This window comes from Colletotrichum tamarilloi (assembly GCF_030869305.1).
Source record: "Colletotrichum tamarilloi strain Tom-12 chromosome Unknown Scaffold_8.1, whole genome shotgun sequence".
Lineage (NCBI taxonomy): Eukaryota > Fungi > Ascomycota > Sordariomycetes > Glomerellales > Glomerellaceae > Colletotrichum > Colletotrichum tamarilloi.
Genome location: NW_026849391.1, coordinates 866847 through 886062, shown reverse-complemented (window position 1 = coordinate 886062; position 19216 = coordinate 866847). Strand labels below are relative to the sequence as shown.

The 19216-nt window shown below is 53.3% G+C and overlaps 10 protein-coding genes across 10 annotated transcripts; 6 read left to right on the top strand and 4 right to left on the bottom strand.

The window, feature by feature from the left end:
* Nucleotides 1-133: 133 nt before the first annotated feature.
* CTAM01_03635 (uncharacterized protein) lies at nt 134-609 on the top strand (the record flags this gene model as incomplete). Its single annotated transcript, XM_060519667.1, has 3 exons — nt 134-189; nt 246-399; nt 460-609. The coding sequence occupies 3 exons, from the start codon at nt 134-136 to the stop codon at nt 607-609; spliced, it is 360 nt and encodes a 119-aa protein (XP_060385873.1).
* Nucleotides 610-2558: 1949 nt separating this feature from the next.
* On the top strand, nt 2559-3716 carry CTAM01_03634 (DnaJ domain-containing protein; the record flags this gene model as incomplete). Its single annotated transcript, XM_060519666.1, has 2 exons — nt 2559-2603; nt 2673-3716. The coding sequence occupies 2 exons, from the start codon at nt 2559-2561 to the stop codon at nt 3714-3716; spliced, it is 1089 nt and encodes a 362-aa protein (XP_060385872.1).
* A 488-nt stretch (nt 3717-4204) lies between these two features.
* On the top strand, nt 4205-5137 carry CTAM01_03633 (uncharacterized protein; the record flags this gene model as incomplete). Its single annotated transcript, XM_060519665.1, has 1 exon — nt 4205-5137. The coding sequence occupies one exon, from the start codon at nt 4205-4207 to the stop codon at nt 5135-5137; it is 933 nt and encodes a 310-aa protein (XP_060385871.1).
* A 130-nt stretch (nt 5138-5267) lies between these two features.
* Nucleotides 5268-7253, bottom strand: CTAM01_03632 (major facilitator superfamily transporter; the record flags this gene model as incomplete). Its single annotated transcript, XM_060519664.1, has 4 exons — nt 5268-6647; nt 6718-6730; nt 6782-6881; nt 6959-7253. The coding sequence occupies 4 exons, from the start codon at nt 7251-7253 to the stop codon at nt 5268-5270; spliced, it is 1788 nt and encodes a 595-aa protein (XP_060385870.1).
* Nucleotides 7254-8393: 1140 nt separating this feature from the next.
* On the bottom strand, nt 8394-10666 carry CTAM01_03631 (ubiquitin-like modifier-activating enzyme atg-7; the record flags this gene model as incomplete). Its single annotated transcript, XM_060519663.1, has 4 exons — nt 8394-8852; nt 8902-10233; nt 10293-10401; nt 10470-10666. 4 exons carry the CDS (start codon nt 10664-10666, stop codon nt 8394-8396), a joined length of 2097 nt encoding a protein of 698 aa, XP_060385869.1.
* Nucleotides 10667-11565: 899 nt separating this feature from the next.
* Nucleotides 11566-13051, top strand: CTAM01_03630 (cytidine and deoxycytidylate deaminase zinc-binding region; the record flags this gene model as incomplete). The annotated part of the gene is made up of 3 exons (XM_060519662.1): nt 11566-11587; nt 11661-12940; nt 12998-13051. 3 exons carry the CDS (start codon nt 11566-11568, stop codon nt 13049-13051), a joined length of 1356 nt encoding a protein of 451 aa, XP_060385868.1.
* Nucleotides 13052-14310: 1259 nt separating this feature from the next.
* Nucleotides 14311-14738, top strand: CTAM01_03629 (uncharacterized protein; the record flags this gene model as incomplete). The annotated part of the gene is made up of 2 exons (XM_060519661.1): nt 14311-14397; nt 14502-14738. The coding sequence occupies 2 exons, from the start codon at nt 14311-14313 to the stop codon at nt 14736-14738; spliced, it is 324 nt and encodes a 107-aa protein (XP_060385867.1).
* A 304-nt stretch (nt 14739-15042) lies between these two features.
* CTAM01_03628 (uncharacterized protein) lies at nt 15043-15336 on the bottom strand (the record flags this gene model as incomplete). Its single annotated transcript, XM_060519660.1, has 1 exon — nt 15043-15336. The coding sequence occupies one exon, from the start codon at nt 15334-15336 to the stop codon at nt 15043-15045; it is 294 nt and encodes a 97-aa protein (XP_060385866.1).
* Nucleotides 15337-16645: 1309 nt separating this feature from the next.
* CTAM01_03627 (FAD binding domain-containing protein) lies at nt 16646-17115 on the top strand (the record flags this gene model as incomplete). Its single annotated transcript, XM_060519659.1, has 2 exons — nt 16646-16877; nt 16997-17115. The coding sequence occupies 2 exons, from the start codon at nt 16646-16648 to the stop codon at nt 17113-17115; spliced, it is 351 nt and encodes a 116-aa protein (XP_060385865.1).
* Nucleotides 17116-17560: 445 nt separating this feature from the next.
* CTAM01_03626 (uncharacterized protein) lies at nt 17561-17872 on the bottom strand (the record flags this gene model as incomplete). The annotated part of the gene is made up of 1 exon (XM_060519658.1): nt 17561-17872. One exon carries the CDS (start codon nt 17870-17872, stop codon nt 17561-17563), a length of 312 nt encoding a protein of 103 aa, XP_060385864.1.
* Nucleotides 17873-19216: the final 1344 nt, after the last annotated feature.

Sequence of the window (19216 nt, the reverse complement as noted above, 5' to 3'; positions counted from 1 at the left end):
CCCAGCCCTACAGTACTTGTTAACCTCACATCATTCCCGCAACCGATCACTGTGTCTTACACTCAACTCTCACCTTCCTCAGTTGCTCTCCTCGCTCCTCTCGTGGTCAACCTTAAATACACCATCCAACAACATGTTTACGAGACTTTTATTCTTCTGTTTCTCATTGACGCTCCTCGTCTTTCCGGTGTAAGTCAGCACCGCTCGCAACCCAAGCTTAGTTAGATCATGGCTGACGAAACCAGTGCGCTTGCAAACGAACACGCCAAATGCTACTGTGTTATCAATGATGTATCTCATAAGTGTCTCACGGAAAAGGCCTGCGATGTTTACCGGACATCGCAAAAGATCTTCGAGAATGACAACCCGCAAAACGTTAACACCACAATGCTGTGGCACGTAAGTCGAATAGGACCTCCTCAAATTGATTTCAAGGCATGATTCTGACATTGTCATCAGGTTTGCGCAACTATTGCTCCTAAGGATGGCGGCCGGACACGGTACGTCTCTGGATTTGGCGGCAACGAGTTCAAGGACTCTTGCATCCAGGCTCAGAACTCCGGTGTATGTGCCGACGCCAGTGGTACTATTGGCTCAAAGTGCGATTAATTTTGGATTTTATCATGATACCAAGTAAGAAGGGGCTGAGTAAGCACGGAGTGTAGAAATGATACCATCAGCGTCGACCGAAATGTTGGAGTGATTTCAGCCAGTCAGGTTGTATAGGAGGATTGACTCGGAACGGTACATGATTGAGAAGCATGAGTCTTAGACTCGATATTCACGGCCTGAGATAAGCACGCGTTGTTGCAAAAGTCTTTGACAGACTTTTTTAATGCTGAATGTTTACATCTTACCAAATTTCTGGGCTTGCAGAAGCTAGTGATCATATAATCTGATATTTCTCATGGTATCTCGACTCTCAATCATGCTTACTCTGCAGGTGAGAATGCATTCTTGTCTGAGTGACTGATCCTATCTTCGTGCACCAAGACATGTGCTCAAGACCACATCGTTGGCGGAAAAGTTCGCACGATTCACAGATGCAACAAATTGCCAAGAGGCCACATACCTTCTCCCGACTTTCCTAAAACTAAGATCTTCTAATAAAGGCAGACAGCTCTCTCAAGAAGTTCCGCAGCAAGCTCCATCGTCTTATTCTTCGATGACACTTTGTGATATCCCGCCCATTTCAGGTTTTTACCTACCTTGGGTAACAAAACCTCGGGGTGAAGGGTGAAATTGACTATTACGAAGTGAGGATTGGAACTATCCGAAAAGGTCTCATCAACAAGAAGAGTGAGGATGGTCCGGTCGGAATGTGTCATCACGGCCAACATGTTCTCAGCAATCGTCGATATCAATGATCAAGAACTGAGTTGTCTCGATATCTTAACAGACTCAGTGCAGACTTTTAGGCTCCGACTCTGACGTTAGCCTTGAAGACTAGATTCGTCTTTCAGAAATTTTATGCCAATGACACAGACATTTCGCTGAGGCAAACTAACCTTCTGATCACGAAGCAGGATACACAGGCCAGTGCCAAGCTTTGTCTCAAGCTTTATCGCCCCGCCAGACTCCAGAAGCCAATCGTTCATAGACTTGCTTTTTTCCTTTCTTGAATTGTGAGGTACAAGATAGCGAGTTAGTCGGACAAATCTCCGCTAATTTAACTTGGAGCATAGAGAAGTTTGAAGGGTGGGCAGAAGGTTCGTCGTATTCACGTCTGAGTTATTATAGGCGGTCAAACAGATTCGGCCGATATTTCCACCGCAGATTAGGGTAGAATGAAGACCGCCAAGAGTTGAAAAAGTCCTATGACCGATCAAAGCTTTCATCTTCCCCAATGTCTCGCTGTCCACTTCTATCGTGGGGACTGCTAACATAGGCTTTGCGGAGTACTTTAGCTTCGAACTCTCCAGTCTGACATTCGAATTGGCGGTCAAGCGTTGCTCGAATAAGCATGAAGTGATTAGTGAATCAATACCTGGTAGGAGTTTGTGTGTCTACTTCAAAGGCCGCGATGATTGGCATTACGTGTAGAAGAGAAACAAATATCGCCATCGACGAATCTAGGACACAAGACGAGTGTAAGAGTTTTGGGGCCCCGGTCCCCCCTGACCAGCGCTCAAATTCCGGATTGAAAGGATAAAAAGTTGGAAACTAACGGAACGTTCCATCAAATTCAGAGTGGGAGACGAGGGAAGACGAGGGCTTTCCAAAGGATGTCAAATAGCCACGTGATGACCTCCAAGTTGCGAAATTGAATATTCATGCAGATGGTAGATGAGATGATGAGTTCAGATGACATAAGCGAAACGCTGGTCCCCCATACGGCAGGGATCAGGCCCTGGCTTAAGTCCCACAAATAATGAGGTCAGCTCTTGGCAGTTGACACTGGTCGAAAACGACAGCAAGTCAGTAAGCTCGGTCGCGAATTGACATCACATCTATCGACTGTTGATCAGGTTTCCGTCGACAACGTCGCGATCTTTCTTCCTTACTCGTCGTTCCACAAGATAGTTGGACCGCCTCAAAGGGATGCGCAGATCATCACAATGTCAAACGTTCTCTCCCTTCTAGGCTGGGCCTTCTTGCCCAACGTACGCGATACCTGCCGCACGACCTAACCCCTCCACATTGAGCATCGCAACGACTGACATCCCTCACAGCTAGTCACCGGCTGGGTCCAAGCAATCTACTACGGTCTGGCAATCCGCGCCGGTGATCCCAAGCCTCAGCCCGGAACCGCGAAGTATGCCATCCACCGCCGCCGAATCCACATACTCGTCGTCTCCTTCTACCTCCTCTACACCCTTGTTGAAGCCGACCGCACCCTCCGCCTGCAAGGGACCTTCTACACCGACCTTGACGTCGCTGCAAGTGCCCCCGTCCGCATAATCAAGTCTCGCTTCCGTCGGCTCGCGGCCGTCTACCATCCAGACAAGGCAGGCACAAATGGCGCTGACACTGGCGCCGCCGCTGCACGCTTCATGCACCTGAAGACCGCCTCAGAGACCCTCTCCGACCCAGCCCGTCGCTTCGCCTACGAGCGCTTCGGTCCCGAGGTCGGCGCCTGGCAGGGCTGCAAGACCATTCACGACTTCGTCGCTCGTGGCATTATGCAGGGAACGATCCCGTACTACGGCATCGCGGCGGCTGCTACTTACGGCTTGAGTCTGCTGGGATACCTCGACTGGGGACGATACTGGCGGTGGATTATCCTTCTCACCTTCTTCGTCGCGGAGCTCATCGTTGTTACTCGGCCCGAGATGCCGCCATTCCTAGCCATCTTCAACACAGTACTGAGCACAACCCTGCGCCGCCCACCCTATCTTCAGTTTCAGTTGGTGTCGCTCGCTCGTCAGGCCGCTGTCACGATCTACATCGCCTTCGGCCAGCTCGGTCCTCTGCTGAACTCTCAGGGCCAGGCGGCGCAAAAAGCGGCCGAGAGCTCGGCGGCCGCAGTCGATGAAGGCCTACAGCGACTCGAGATGATGACCCGCGGTCTGGACGGCGAGACGAGCAGGTTGTTGGAGATGGAGATGACGCCGTTTATCGGCGATAAGGAGGCGCTCAGCAGCGTGCGTGCCAAGGTCAAAGATTGGTTGGTTCAGAACACCATTAGGGCGGACCCGATGGTCAGAGATGCGATTGGCAAGCAGTTCCAGAAACGCAGGGTCGATGCACCAGCTGGTGCGAAGGGTAATAGATAGAGCAGACATTAGACGCGCGTGTACTCTTTTGGTAGAAAATCATCATTCGGCGGTCGACACACCACCTCACACTTTACTTGGATGATATTCTCGCTTCCCGCTTGAGATCCGACTGCTTGGCTTTTGCTGTGGCTGTTTCTTGTGCCCCTTACGAGACGGGGACGCGGTCAGACGTTGCCTCTACAACCGGTGAAATCCACAATCTCGGTGATATAGGAATATTTCTCCATAGGCTCAAGGCCGCTTGAGCAGCCAATTAATCCTGTAATTCATAAAGCTGCCCAGCATCATGAGAATTTCCCAAGTGTGGCGCATGTGGCTGAAAGGTGTGGCTTAAATGAGGTTAGAAAATATCTCAGAATGAACCATTACTCACCAAGTCATGGCAGGTTGACCAATAGTACGAGGAAGTCATGAGAACCAAGACACTGAAACTAGCAGTCGCGAACTTCAAGATTCAACGGCTAGTTAACAGCGATTAATTCACAATGGCAGTCGCATCATCATGGCACCTCTTACCACCCGACCTAATCGAACACCAAATCGGCCAAATCGACCTCCTCACAGCAATGTACCCCACAGAGGATGAGGTCTCAATCGACAAGGAATCCGAACAATCGCTACAGCTCCTCAAAACACATATCGAACAAGGCAATGAAACCACAAATCTGTTATTGAGCCGCGCACCAACAGTAACCATAATACTCACACTCATCGTCCCAGAACCGGACCAAGACTCCTCATCGCCAAAACTTTTACAACTAGACATCACTGTACCCTTCTCATACGAAGCCGACGAGCCACCAGAAGAAGCACCCCGTATAAGAGTCCGAATACTCCAACCAGCATGGCTCAACCGCGCAGCAACCGCCCACCTCAACACCCAAATCCCAGACGGCGACGACGACCTCTTCAGCATCATAGACGCAATAAACGATTCAGCAGTAGCGTACCTCGAAGAAGCAAAAACAGCAGCAGAAGCCGAGTCCGCAGTCTCCAATGCTGCTGCCACAGCTGAAGCAGGTCCCATGGTGCGGGTGTGGTTCTACTTCCCCTCCATCTCAACCCGCTCCAAGCGCGACGACTTCATCATCAATGCGCCCGCGTACCACCTCACGGGCTTCCTCTACGCCGGGAAACCTGGATTGTTGTGTCTGGAGGGCGGGTCGCAAAGCATCGACGACTACATGAAGTTCATCAAGACGGAGAGCTGGGGCGATATCCCTGCACATCATAAAAAGGTTAGCGAGAGGCATCGCGAAAAGGACATTTCGAAGAGAGTCTTTGCGGATATGTCGGAGATAACGGACTCTGTAGGTGAGAGGAGAGGACAGAGGGCGAACAGGGGCGATATGAAGGCTGTGGAAGGGTGGTTGGTGGAACGTGGGCTAGGGGATGCTTTTGCGAAGGTGTTGATGTAGATCATGTAGAACAAGAAAGACCGAGGCGCTCGGTGTTCAATCGCAGGTCTTCAAAGCTTGTTTTCAAGAAATCCTGTATATCAGGGAACTTCCACACCTCCTTTATCCTTACATTCAAACAGCCCAACAATCACAACCTCTGCCGACCCCTCGTCTCGATGGGAATCAGACACATTCCGACAAACGCCGCCAAAATCAACGCCCCAGACAGATAAATCGGCGTCGTGACCCCATCCCCGGGCATATTCGCCGCCAACAACGGCGCCAAAAGCCCCATGGCCCTGTTCAAGAAGCTCGCCACGCCGGTTCCGGCCCCGCGTACTGGCGCGGGGAAGATCTCCGGCGTGAAGGCGTACAACACGCCGTACATGATATTCTGGGAGAAAGCCTCGACGCAGGAGAAGAAGAGCTGAGAAGCGGGGGAGGTGCCGAATTTGACAAACATGAAGAGGAAGACGGCCGAGACAAAAGACGAGCAGGCGAGCGTGCCGCGGCGCCCGAGCCAAGGGGACTTCTGGTCGACTAGGTAGGCTGCCAACAGGCTGCCTGGCACCCCTACGGCGGAGGTGATTGCGTAGGTTCGATATGTGTCTGGCGTGATTGGTGTCGCTCCTGCATCTGGGGAGTCCTCGGGCGGAGGGGCAGCACCGCCATGGGAGAGGTACTGCGGGAGGAAGGCGTTGAAGAGGGGATAGCCCATGCCAATTGTCGCCCAAACGAACCAGACCACCACAGTGGCAAGGCCGAGGGTCCGAGTCTTGAAGAGTGGCCGAAGTCGGTCTGCGGAAAACGCCTTCATTCTCTCGCGGAGAGCGTTTGCGGCGACGCCGGACCCGCGGAACACTCCTGAGCGGCCAGCCCTTGAATGGTCTTCATCCTCGTCTGCCACGCCATCGACTACTGCATCCAGGACCTCCTCGGTCAACCAAGTCTTCGCACCGTTGCGAAAGGCGATGCCATGTACGACGGCAATAGCTTCCGACTGGCGCCCCTTCGAGAGCAAGAATTTTGGAGATTCGAACAAACGGAATACGAAGAACCGAACAACAAACATGATGAATGTAATCAGCCCAATAGTCAAAACGAATCTCCGCCATCCCTGTTCGGGAGGCCAGTTGGCAATGAAATACCACGCCGCCAGCGACGAAGACAGCTGCCCGACCGGCCACCACACCGACAGCAACGTCAGTAGACTGCTCGATGCGTCCGGCAAGAATTCGAGGAACAGTGCTCCATCCACTGGCAGATTTCCGCCGACGCCAAAACCGAGGGCTGCAAAGAGGAAGTTCACCCAGCCCCATGTCGGTGCGAAGGCCAACAAAATGCCAAAGACGCCCGTGATGAGAAGCGTGAGGTTGAAGGCGATGCGACGACCCAAGACATCAGAGCCGATGCCCCAGATGAAGGACCCAAAGCAGAGTCCAAGAAATATTGACGACGTCGTGTAGCGCACACGCTGTTCTGAGATGCCAAACTCCGCGGACAGAGAAGGGAGCGTGAGTGCAACACCCTGAAATTGTTGTCAGTACCTTTGGAGACTCCATGGCTGCTTATGGGAATCAGGCTGAAGCTGAACTTACGTGCATCCACAAACTAGCAAACCGGTTAGCATTATCCTCATCATAAGGTGACAGAGAGACTCACTTATCTGCGAACCAGCCAAATCCACAAAGGACAAAGAGCTGCCAGTTATACCGCCCCATGCCAATATCCTGAATCGCCTTGTTGATGAGCTTCGATTTCACTGTCCCCCACATCAGTACCCATCTCGCCGACCCATCGGGTTCTTCTTGAATGCTTCGTCGAAGATCTCAAACTCACACTCATACTCAGTCCATCGTCCTTGCCCACCTCTCCTAACCTCTTTTCTGAGACCCTCGATGGTATACTCGGCGGCGCTCATCTCCAGCATCCCCGCGCTCTCACTCTGGTCCTTGCCGTCATCCTCTCCGTCCTCGTCCTCGTCCTCACTCGGTCGTTCCTCGAATTCGCATTTGCCAGTCCGGGCCGAGTGACTATGCAGGTGGGCTTCTTCGAGCGGTACCACGACGCCGATATAGTCGTTGACGGACTCGGGCTGATCCGACGCCAGGCGCCGGATGATGGAGCGCAGCATATCCGCGGATGTGAGCGTCTTTTGCAGCGAGTGCAGAGTCACAGAGATGCTGTTCGCGCGCCCGTAGTGATCAAAACGCGAACTCAACCTCTGTCACACACGATGGCGATGAGTCTCGGACTCAGAAACGAGTTTCCCGATGAATCCGCCGCTGGTCGTCGTCCTTCTCTCCTCCAACCTCAAATCACGAGAATCGTCCCACGCTCCCCGAACACAGTCTCAAAGCATTCGAGACGTAGAATCCAGGCTCTCGACGGCTTTTCTACATCTTCCGATGGAACAAGAACAAAGATGGGTTAACAGACGCGGATGAAAAGAGTCATGAAATACAGATGATGGTATAATATCAAAAAAGAGCACAAGAGCGGCCGACGACGAGATGAATACGGACGGAACACAGTGTTACCTCTAACCTGGAATGGTCGCTTGCTCTCTGTCTTACCTCCCGGCACACCTGACTAAAAGAAATGCACACCCCGTGCTTTAGCGCACTTAGGTAATCCTCCGCCACGCTCAGGTAGCCCATAGCGCCTTCGGGAACCTGGGCGTGCCGTCAGGGGGAAGCTGCGGCTGTTGTGGAAAAACAGCCGGGGGAGGTTGCCGGTACCTGGAAGGTTCGAGGTCGTTAACAGAGTCGGAGGTATCGGCCGCATAAATGTGTTAGTCCAACACAGGACTTTGAGGATTCGGGGGTCATTGAACGGTTGCATTCTCGGTCACGGGCGGGAAGCAGAGGATCAGCTAGTGTGGGGAACCCTGTCATCTGCACACCTCTCGCATCAAGGCCCGAAGTTTGCGCAATGCTTATCCGCAGGTTCCTACCGATAGAGCAGTGAGCGCTGAGCTCTGTTGTGGACATGCGTGAATGTCGGTGGATGAGAAATCACCGTGGGATGGGTGAACTGAAATACCGTCTATCAGCTGCTCAAAAAGTATTCATCCATGAGCTGAAAATGATGTTCCGCCCATCTGGCTAAACTAGGAGTTGGAATCCTCGGGAAAGAAAGTCTCAATAGGGACTCTATCAATGCCAAACGCCACCAGTATCCTATCCCGGATTCGAACGCCTCGTCTATCCCGCCGTGAAAGCTCATTGTAAGATTCGTCCATACTTCGTATATTGCACGAGAGCCTGAATTCTCAAATCAACTCTCCATCCCCGTCATCCGCTCCATCTTCCTCCTCTTCCCAATCCATAGATGCCGCTCGCCTCTCGGCCTCCCGCTGAACCTCTGCGAGACCAGATAACTCGGCAACAAAGTCCTTCTCCAAAAGCGCCTTCTTGACGAACCCCCAGCCGTCGTTTCGGTAAGCCTCTAAAATCGGTGGGCCACACGCACTACAGCATGGGTACGACTCTCCGCGAATGACCTTGTTGTTGAAGTTATGCAGGTAGCCGCGGACGGTATGAGGCACAAGTCCCAGGGCATGGTCCACGGGGTCCTTCTCGTCTGCCGACGTCTGGGGCGCCGGCGCGTGTTGCTTGAGGGGATGCTGAAGCAGACTCGCGAACAGTTCAACGAGCAGCGCTGACGCGATCGCCGCGACACCGGGTCTGGTTACCGTACATTGTTGGTCCAGGGTCTGATCTTTTTGCGACTGCAAGTTGTCAGTGGGAGAAGAACTTGAGGAGTCACGGTATACTCACGTCGGCTGGTGTGACTACGTCGTTGCAGAAGTAGCAACCCAGTGTCTTGCGCTCCTTGTCCTCTGGCTGAACATCGGTTGGTTCAGCGCCGTGCCGCATCACGACGAAAGAGTCGAAGCCCAGCGCTGCATTGAGCACAATCTTGCCATTTGCTTTGCCCAGAACACTTGGGAGCCATCTCGACTCTCGGCTGTCCATCAGAAGGAAGATTGCGTCGTGCTCGTCTATCAGCTGCTTCAGCTTGTCGTAGTCCGCTTTACTCCTAGCCTCGTCCGTGAACGGGTGGCCCAACATGGGAACCGATAAAACGTGACCCTCGCTCTCAACACCGGGATAGATCCTCTTGAGGGCATCTGCCGCCCGCGTCGCCTTGAACTTTCCGCCTTCCAAGCAGTCCTCGAATTCGAACAAAGGCTGCCGCACGGGATTCGAATACGATACGCGTCCATAGTCCACAAATGTAATCTTCCGTACACCCCAGCCCATGAGGTTTCTGGAAACGTAGCTTCCTAACGTGCCGGCACCTAACAATAGACATTTGGTGGATTTGATAGTATCCAGGTCCAGGTTTGGTGAAATCCTCCATTTCATGAGTTTGAGGTTCAGGTCCACGGACTGATCGGCCAGTCGCGTTGGGTCCATGTACTCCCCGAGGTTGGCGATCCTAGCTCGTAGCTTGCCCTCTCCGTCTCGCTCCCAGCCTGTGACCTTGGGCATTTCAGCCACCGCAAGTGGCTCAACTGGATCCATCTCCAACGGCAGAATAATGCTTCTAGCCGCATGCCTGCTAGATCTGATATCGCGGTAACACAAGATCTGGACCTTGGTCTGCCGGAACCGCTGCCGAACAAGCCAGAGAAGGTTTCGCAGTGGCCATGAAGGGTTTTCGGGGTACGTCGAAGGGTCGACAAATGAAACATATCGGTCCTCCTTGGCAACGTCGTCGAAGAAGCCATTCTCGAACTCTCCGAGGTTTGCAACTTCCCACACATAGCCAAACGTATCGTTGAGGTCGTGGAGGTCGCTATTCGCATCCTTATCCAAATCGCTGACATCCACACCTCTCGCCTTCTTGGCGAGGAAGAATCCGTTCTGCCTCTTGTCGCGGTTGGCTTGCCATGTGCCCACTCGATCGACCAGTGCCGTGCTCTCCTTAGGGTCAAGGCGGCCGATCGGTCCTGTACGCTTCCACTGAGGGTCTGAGTGCAGCGCTGGGAACGCGAACCAGTATGTGAACTTGTATTTCTTCAAGTCGGCGTATGAGAGGATCGTAAAGGAGGAGAGGAGGGAGGGTACGGAGTAGATGGTGCCATCGTTTATGGCGTCCCATACCTGGGAAGGCAATCGTCAGAGCTCGCTCAGGTACTAATGCAACTACGATTTCGGCTTACATGTCTCGCTGCCATTTTCAGCATGGCTTGTTTGTCCGTATTCTTGAAGTCCTCGATCGTATTGACGTTTTTGATGAACCCCTCGGCACGGACATGCTCATCGTTGGGCCTGTTCTCCCCGTCAGTCCCAGCCTGATCTACGTGAAGCAGACCTGAAGATCTGCGAGAGCGCCTTACTGGTCGCTAGTGAGGGCATTCCCAAGAATGGACATCTTGCAGCTCTGGCCTGGCTCGACAGGCAGGGCAGTGTACTGGCCAAGCACGCGGCGCGCCGAGTCGTCTAGCTTGTCATGTTCGAGCTTTGAGGAGAAGAGGGCTGCGTAAAACGGCAATTCGATCTCGGAGGAGAAGGGCGCATATTGGATTGCTGCCATGGTGGACAAGCTGTGGCGGACGCGCGCTTTTTGGCGCTCGTATGGGGAAATGCAGGCAGTCTTCGCGATGGTTTGCGCCTGGACTCGGTATTCGGGCTATGCTACGATATTTACTCCAGGAGAACGTTGTAGCCCTTAGGTGTGTTCCGAGGATTTGGGTATGTAGGAGAATAAACCGAAAGCAGGTCGCGATTTAGGTCGAAATGACTCAAAAGCGTAGAGGGCTTAGGTTCAGTATGACGGAACAGGCAGGTCGCAGTTCCGTATAGTCTCCGGACAAAGCGGAGGGGTCCGGGCGGTGTCGCTGTGCCTGAGGGATGCTCGGAAATGTCAAGTTGAAAAGAGTCACGAGAACAGGCAGTCAAGCGGCGGCTTGTCGGAGTCAGGAAGTCACAAGAACAAGGCTGGTGAGAGCTTCCTTTGAGGGTGAGATGGTTGTCTAACAGGTGAGGCATGATAGGGCAAACACCTTGGGCAGGTGCCCGTTCGGGTAGCTTCTCCCCCGCCAGGCTGCCCACCTCAGCTGGACGACCAAAGGTGGGGGACGGGAGCTCGCTCGGTGCCACGGGAGATGATTGTGTCATGCTCTGCAGGTCCCGCCGGCTAAATATCGGAGTAATTCGACCCGACGTCCGCGGGGGACACCCAAATGATCTGGCCCGAGCTGCAAAAACGGCTTTACGCGTGGAGACGCGTTCATGCAAAGAATTCAGATCGCGACTTTTCCCTTGGACACTTGTTGCCGGGTTGGTTTTCAGGAGTTTACGCAACCGGCAGAGCTGCACATCGGAGGTTGACGATCGACGGATAAAGGCGGACTCGATCGAATTTTCCGATTTCCCCCTTTGAGGTGCTTACTCTTACAATAAAATCTCGTCTGGTACGGTACCTGGGCCAAGATGCTGATTGGAATCTGTGGTGGTAAGTCGACCGACTCCTAAGTCAAAACTCAATCCACTTCAGCAACTGCGAACATCATTCTGACAATCGTAAGGCATTTGTGCCGGCAAGAAGAGCGTTGCTCAATATCTGGTCGAGCATCATGGCTTCAGACTGCTCCGCCTGACGGACCCTGCCGCAACTCCACCCCGGGATGAGGCTCCGGTCTCCAAACCTGACCCGGTGCCGGAGCCCCGGCCAGAGCCGGAGCGAGCTGACCCGCAGTTCACCAACGGCACCAATGCCTCCGGTTCTCAGCAGCAATCTTCTTCAAAGAACAAGAAGAAGAAGAACAAGGGAGGGGCATCGGGCTCATGCTTCAACTGCAACGAGAAAGGCCATACCAAGGCTGAATGCCCTCATCCTCAATGGGCCCCTGAAGGGAGCATAGATACCGCCGTGGCTATCAGCAGCAACGCCGACAGAGAGCCAAAACAACAGCAGCAGAAACCTGCGTTCTCGCCCGCTCCCCTGACTATTTTGAGCGGACAACCGCGAACCAACGGCATTCACTCTCACTACCCCAACGAGCTCGTCTTCTCTTCCGCCGACGCCCTGCTGGAATACGTAACTACCCGATGGCAATCACGCTTCGTCACCACAGACGTCCACAACGAAGCCATCCTCGACATCCTCTCCAGACGCCCCTTCTTCATGCTCATCTCCGTCGATGCTCCCTTGACAGTCCGCCACGCCCGCTTCCGCGCCCTCCACAATCCCCACTGCACCCTCGAGTCCTTCGCCCTCGCCTCAGACACCCACCTCTACGACCCAAAACAGGGCCTGCAACCGCTCATCTCGCGAGCGACCGTCCGCCTCCTCAACACCTCCTCCTCCATCGCGCACCTCTACGCCACGCTCGGCAAGCTCGACCTCGCCAACCCGGTGCGCCTCCGGCCCACCTGGGACGCCTACTTCATGTCTCTGGCCGAGCTCGCCTCCCTGCGCTCGAACTGCATGAAGCGCCGCGTCGGGGCCGTCCTCGTCGGGCGCGAGAAACGCGTCATCTCCACCGGCTACAACGGCACGCCCCGCGGCCTGCAGAACTGCTCCGACGGCGGCTGCTCCCGTTGCAACTCGGGTAATTCGTCTGGCGTCGGCCTGGCTACGTGCCTGTGCATCCACGCCGAGGAGAATGCCCTGCTGGAGGCTGGCCGGGAGCGTATCCGCGAGGGCGCCGTGCTGTACTGTGATACTTGCCCTTGCTTGACGTGTAGCATCAAGATCTGCCAGGTCGGCATCGACGAGGTGGTGTATGCTCATGGATACAGCATGGATACGGAGACGGCAGCGGTGTTCCGGCAAGCGGGTGTCAAGTTGAGGCAATACATTCCGGTAAGTTTCTTTGAATGATGCTTAGCATTCGTTGATCCAATACTGACAAATTAACAGCCTGCCAATGGATTGATTCATCTTGAAAATTTAGAAAAGATGGAGTTGTACTAGAATCATCATCTTATAGGAGCTCAGAGAGAACCTTGATGGCTTAGACGGGTTTAGAGTAGCGCTATCATCTCATACACTTTTTAAGCGTTGGGCATCTTAGGATGATGAAGAGAACTGTTACGAACTCATGAACATGAATTCACGATTGAGGCGCTTTTCACACACTGCAGTGCATTGTGTCATGTAGTCTGATTGATGTATAGAACGCATTTATCACCTCAGACAAAATTGGCTGGGCTATGGTGAAAAACGTTACTTGAGTGGCTATTTCAGCAATAGTCCCCTTCGACAAAACTCAATTGCCGACAGTGATAGGCCTTTCGACGCATTTCAACCATGCCGATATGCCGACGTTCAATCGGCAACCGGCAACTGTCACCCCCAAATTCCCGCAATTGATCTGACGATTACGGATACGGCGAGGGCGAAAGTGGATCCCTGGAGAGAGGTCGTGCAACAGCGCAACCCAGGCTTGGCACTCTCACACAAACGTCGCACCACGAGAGTTCCGTCAGAAACCTGTCTTGTTTCACCACAGCTGCCCATGTGCAGTGTAGTTGGCCCCCAAGGCCCCTCCCAACATAGAATCTCTGGTCTCATCCCACCTCTTCCCACCAGTCTCTTAGGGGGGCCACGAGTGGCCCGGGGGGCTACTGAGGGGGAAGGGGAGGATTGACAGGGCCCGCGTAGCTTCAGTGACCCCCCGTCCGAACAGTGAGCGAATTCTGAAGGATGTCAGTGGGTTTGAGAGTTCTGTGAAAGGTCGCTCACCATCCATGAGACGAAGATCTGACAGGTCGAGAGCACCGCGACGCGGGCAGTCAGAGTTTTTGGCCGCGTTGCCCGTCCTTTGCAGCTGTACACTAGGACCTTGTTCCCCTCTCAGGCTGGCTCCCTCGCGGCGGGCATGCCTGGACCTTTGCCAGGGCTGCAGCGCTTTAGGCCTGTCCTTTTGGGGGATTGGTCAAAACATGTGAAACGGACTGTTGCGGTTATACTTTTGACACTGACGCTGGTTTCCCAACAGTGTCGAATTCGTCATCTGGCAAAACTTCAGATGTTCGCTTGAACGGCATGTGGGCGACCGCACGTCTCTCCAAAAACCTCCCGGGTCTATGAATGATATATAGGCAGGTCAAAGTTCGTGCGTTTCCTGTGGTGGTTGTGTGTCAAGTTTCCAATCCAGATTTGCTTCTCTTCAATCCAGTTAATATTACCATCGACTTATAATACCACTATCTACAATTCGCTTTTTCAAGATGCAGCTTCAATCATTCTTCGCTGTCGGCCTGGTCGCCGTTACTGGTGTGAACTCTCTCAGCCTCTCAGGCGTAGCCCTCACCGTGGTAAGTAGTCCCAAAATCCTTCCCGCATTCCACGCTGCACAAGACGCTCTCCCCTGCATGTATCTTTCATATCTGAGCCGTGTCACTAATACCATATCCCACAGGCTCCCGTTCTCGCCCGGGCGGCGGTAGCCGACTTGCCCGATATCGTCATCAAGAGACAGGAGCTCTCCAACGCCGACCTCGTGGCGGCCGATCTTGAAGAGGCAGGCGACCTTGAGAGGCGCGTCTCCACCGAGCCTGAGGACGAGGAGGAGCCCGTGGAGGTCGTGGCCAAGAGAGGCGAGCAGGCCGCCGAGGAGTTCTTCGCTGAGGACTTGGGAAGTGATGCGGATGAGTAAAGAGAGTTGGTTGAAGAACTCCACGAGGTCACCGATTAATGAGAAAAAAGATTTCCCATCCTTGGTGTCGAGCAACAAGTGATGTCTTCGAAAAGATCATGCGTTGCAGATCTGCATTCCCGGAACTAAGCTTGGTGAAGAGTTTCCTCTGAATCCAGTCTACGTGCAAGACTTCAAAGCCTGTTGAAAGCCCAGTATAAGCACATGGTCTGAGCCGCCATTGGAGTCTTGGCGACAAGCGGACGAGCAAATGCAACCATTATCCAGACTCAAGTCATAATGTTACTGGTTGTCTATTCAAGTGTTAAGATGTAGAGCCAGGAATGTGTACCAGATTCACGTACGTGTCGGCCGAGACTTTCTTCGGCCTGCCTTTCCGGGGTGCTACCTTGAAAGTATGATCTTTATTGTACCGCCGAACCGTCGATGCGACCGCGCCGAGCGAGCAGCCGAAAATCGCTGCGACGTTGCGATAGCTTCGGCCGCCCAGAACAAGAGCAACAATAGCTACTCGTTCCTGTTCTTTCAGTTCGAAGCCAGAACTCCGTTCTCCTCGAAGCCGGGCCGCGAAGGCGCGCAATTCGGTATCGGCGTTCATTTAATTATGGTCAAGAGCGTTTGAGGTGAACTGAGGAAGACGCGTCAGGACATGCCGATGGGCAGGCGGGGTGTTCTCAGACTTTTTGGTCGCCCCACTAGAGAAATAGGGCCTTTGCACCATTCGAGGGAACGGACTTTACTGGCCTTGCCCGAGTATCCCAAGTCATTGTGGTGTTTCGACCTCAACTTCTCGTAAGTTAGTTCAGGATAAAGATTTCGATCTAGAGTCAGGGAAGTCTCCTAGGTCAAACGTTTCGACTTACCCATCTGAATAGTAGTCGCGGAGTGATCGGGCAGAGGTGACTCAAGCGATAGAAAATCCATCGTATAAGAATAGTGTGTTTCACAATGTCCAACGAGACTTTCAGCGCTGTGAGAGATTCAGTCGCTATTTTTCTGTAATGCTGTCAGTAACTACATACTTTGCATGGGCGGGTCCAAACGCTGTACTGGCGGAGTTGTATCGTTTAGTCTAAGAAATGCTTGAACAACGTTCGAAAAGTCCACTCGTTCAGTCTCTGAACAGGGAGGGATAAAGATGGTATAGAGCTTGCCACCCAATAGTCCTAATCTCCAGCCATGGTTGCGAGGTAAGTGAGATGAGGCGGGCCAGACGCAGCCACCACCGCTTACAGAGGAAGATCGATTCCGGGTGACTGTACCTGACCTATGGAGAAGCTCGAAAGCTGGGTTGCAGCGCAGATCTCGCATGCAGAAGGTCACAAACTGTATCTTCTACAGAATATGTACCAGAATTAAGGTCCTTACTTCGACGCCATAGCCATGGGAAGCACAACACGCTGCGCATTAACCTCTTATCCAGCTCGGCTCCGTCTCCCTGCGAAGACATAGTAGCCACAGTATTTACAGCTACCTTGTGTTGATAGGTCTGCGAATGCCCGAAGATAAATTATCATGGCAACAAGCGCACTTGATCACTCTCGTACTTCGCTTTCAATCTCCCGTACAGCTGGCTCGTGGGTCGTCGCACGAGCACGACATCCACGAGAGACTGAGTCCAAAAGACCTCGTCCTCTGATCCACGCGTCACCCTTCAAGTCTTTGACGCGAGATTGAATGTTACTAGTCGTGAAAACCACTTCCTCTCATGCCACTTATATGAAAGACAGGTTGTGATCATGTTCGGTATCAGATCTGCTATCGGGCAAGCGCAAGTTGTCAAGATTCAAGCTCCGCCATAGGATGACTTAACCGTAGCGAATACGTTGTCAACTCTCACTTATACGAGACCAAGAAAACTCCCAATCTTCCATGTTTGTCCATAAATGAATCCTTGCCTTCAGCCGATGTCTCGATATCCCAGCAGTGTTGCCGTCACTTACACCGAACCCTCGATCACCCATGCGGCCCCTCCACCACTACCACCACCACCATCATCGCCACTACGCACCATATGCCTCAGAATTGTCACCTTCTCCGGAAGTGTAGCGACTCTCGCCCTAGCAAACATGATTGAAATGTTTAACAACATGGACTACACCCTTCTCGAAGCCTACCCCTCCATCGCACCTCAAATGGGTACGGTGCCAGCATCGGCCTCCTCTCAATGGCCTGCGCATCCTCAAGCAACTCGGATGCTACAGGGAAGTCCTAGAGCCGAGCTGGCGAGGGGACTGGCTCCATCTCATGAAATGCAGAGAAGTCGGCGGCCGGCGCCTACGTTCCTCAGGGCATGTCGCAATCTCCGAGCATATGCAAGAAGAGAGATGTTACCTCCTCCCGTATAGTTGCTGTCGTATCCACGCAGCGCATGTAGATACTTGCTTTCAGGGCCAACCAGTATCTATGGATGGATAGACCGAGGCGCCTCCAGATTGCATGCGAAAGCCGCAGTTACAGGAAGAAAGCGCTCCCGAATCAACGCGCAGTCAGCGTCGAGATGACCGAACATGGGGTGACGGTTCTCACCAGAGATCGCTGATAGTTCTGTTATTTTGAATTTTACGGGCATCATTCCATCTCATTACAGTCAAAGGCGACGGCGGCACAAGAGTATCAGCAGCACACCTGATCAACGCCCTAACCAAGCTCCCACTCTCCTTCAAATCCTATACTCCTCTGACTGAAGTAGCAATCAAAGAAGCTCTCGCCAACCTGTACGCTTTCGGATCTCCGCGCGTATAACAGAAAAACGCTCGTCAGGCCGTCGCACAAGCTCCTCTACCTTGATCTTCCCTCTATCAGAGTACCTCTTCCGATGATTAGATCCCCAACCGGGCGACTACCATCTTTTTGAAGGAGACAGGGGCGTAGAACGTCTCTGGACCGCGCGTGGAGGTGGCTGCTGGTCGTTGAGAGGCGCATAGTCTATGAGGAGGTGCCGTAGGGGGAGGGGACAACCCGTTGGGGGCAGAGCATATGGTCCGGGATACTCGAGTCGTGAGTGTTATCGGAGGGGCGGCGGTTTCTGCCACGAAGGAGGCTGGGGGGGCAGAGTTTCGGTATGAGATAGATAGTTTCTTGCAGTTATTTCCCTGATAGGTGGCTTGGATTATCAAGTGCTGTCCGACCATTCATTCCAAGCATGACCTACCTCACTACGGACGGAGTCAGTTAACCGCTTATCACGAACTATCTTAGCAAAGCATAGGTCCAACTCACATACTTCCCACATATATCTACCATGCAGCCTCAAATTCCATGCTCCAAAGTCGATTCCCATCAAAAATGTGAGCCCTCTGTAACTGGTGATGCAGATCCCTAACGTGGAATTACGAGAAAAATGCAAAAAGAAAGGAACAAGGGATGGGGCTGGTGATAACTTACTCGATAATTCACGCCCCTATTCGGATTCGAACAGCGCGCCCCTCAGGCCAGCACGGCTTCATTGGAGTATTTCATTTACTATCGACTCTGCGTCAGAGTCTAACCCACCCGGCCAAGTGGCCGGATGGGTGTGCTGGTGACAGAATGAGGTGAATAGGCTCCTTGTGTAAGGTAGGGTGCTTCAGCCATGGAAGGTAAGGTGAAGGAAGGTGGGAAGGTACGTCGGGTCACGTGTACAATTACCAAAGATGACCGGAGGAAGGAGAGGTCTCAGGGAAGAAGGAACGACGTTGAGCTTCCAGACCCGGGACTCCACCGAGCCCGGGCCCGCAAGATCTCCACAGCGATCCCCGACACCACCCCCACACCATCGGCGGTACGGATAGACAGCTCTAACCTAGTCCCCCCCAAACCCCGCCAAGCTCCGAGATCAACATTGGCAGCATCTTGGCAATGACCCCCCGCCCGCATCCATCCCCGTTCCCCTCCGTCTCCGTCTTCATGCCATCGCCCGTCTCGGGAATCCGCAGCAGGCAAGATCTCTTCATCGCACATGTAACCCATCCATTGCATTCCATGGTGAGATCCAGACACTGTCTGTCGCCTTCCGCTGTCAAAATCCCATCCAGCTGCGCCAAGGCGGCACTCATCCGCACACTCAAATCACACCACCGGCACCACACACCCGGACACACCAAGACCGACGACCGAAGCTGACATAAGTCCAGAAATCCCGAGCCTAGGGGAATCGCCAGATTGGGGGCGATGCGAGCTGAGGTCACACCACTACCAGACGTAGCATCCGCCCCTACCGCAGTCCTCGGCATTTGGCGACTTTGAGGGTTGCGTCTAAGCAGGACTCTAATCACCTTAGCCACCTCGAGTCCCGTCCCAATAGTCGCGTGCTTGCTGGTGTGCAACGGGATTCCGCTACCTCCGGCCGACTCCTGCACAGCTCCTCCCACTTTCCGCTGATAGAGCGCCCCGAGATCCTGCTCTTCTCTGCTCTGCTCCCAACTCACCGCGCAGGAAAATATTGCTTACTGCATTGCATGCACCTTAGGTCATAGGGCTGAAAATGTGTGTGAGCG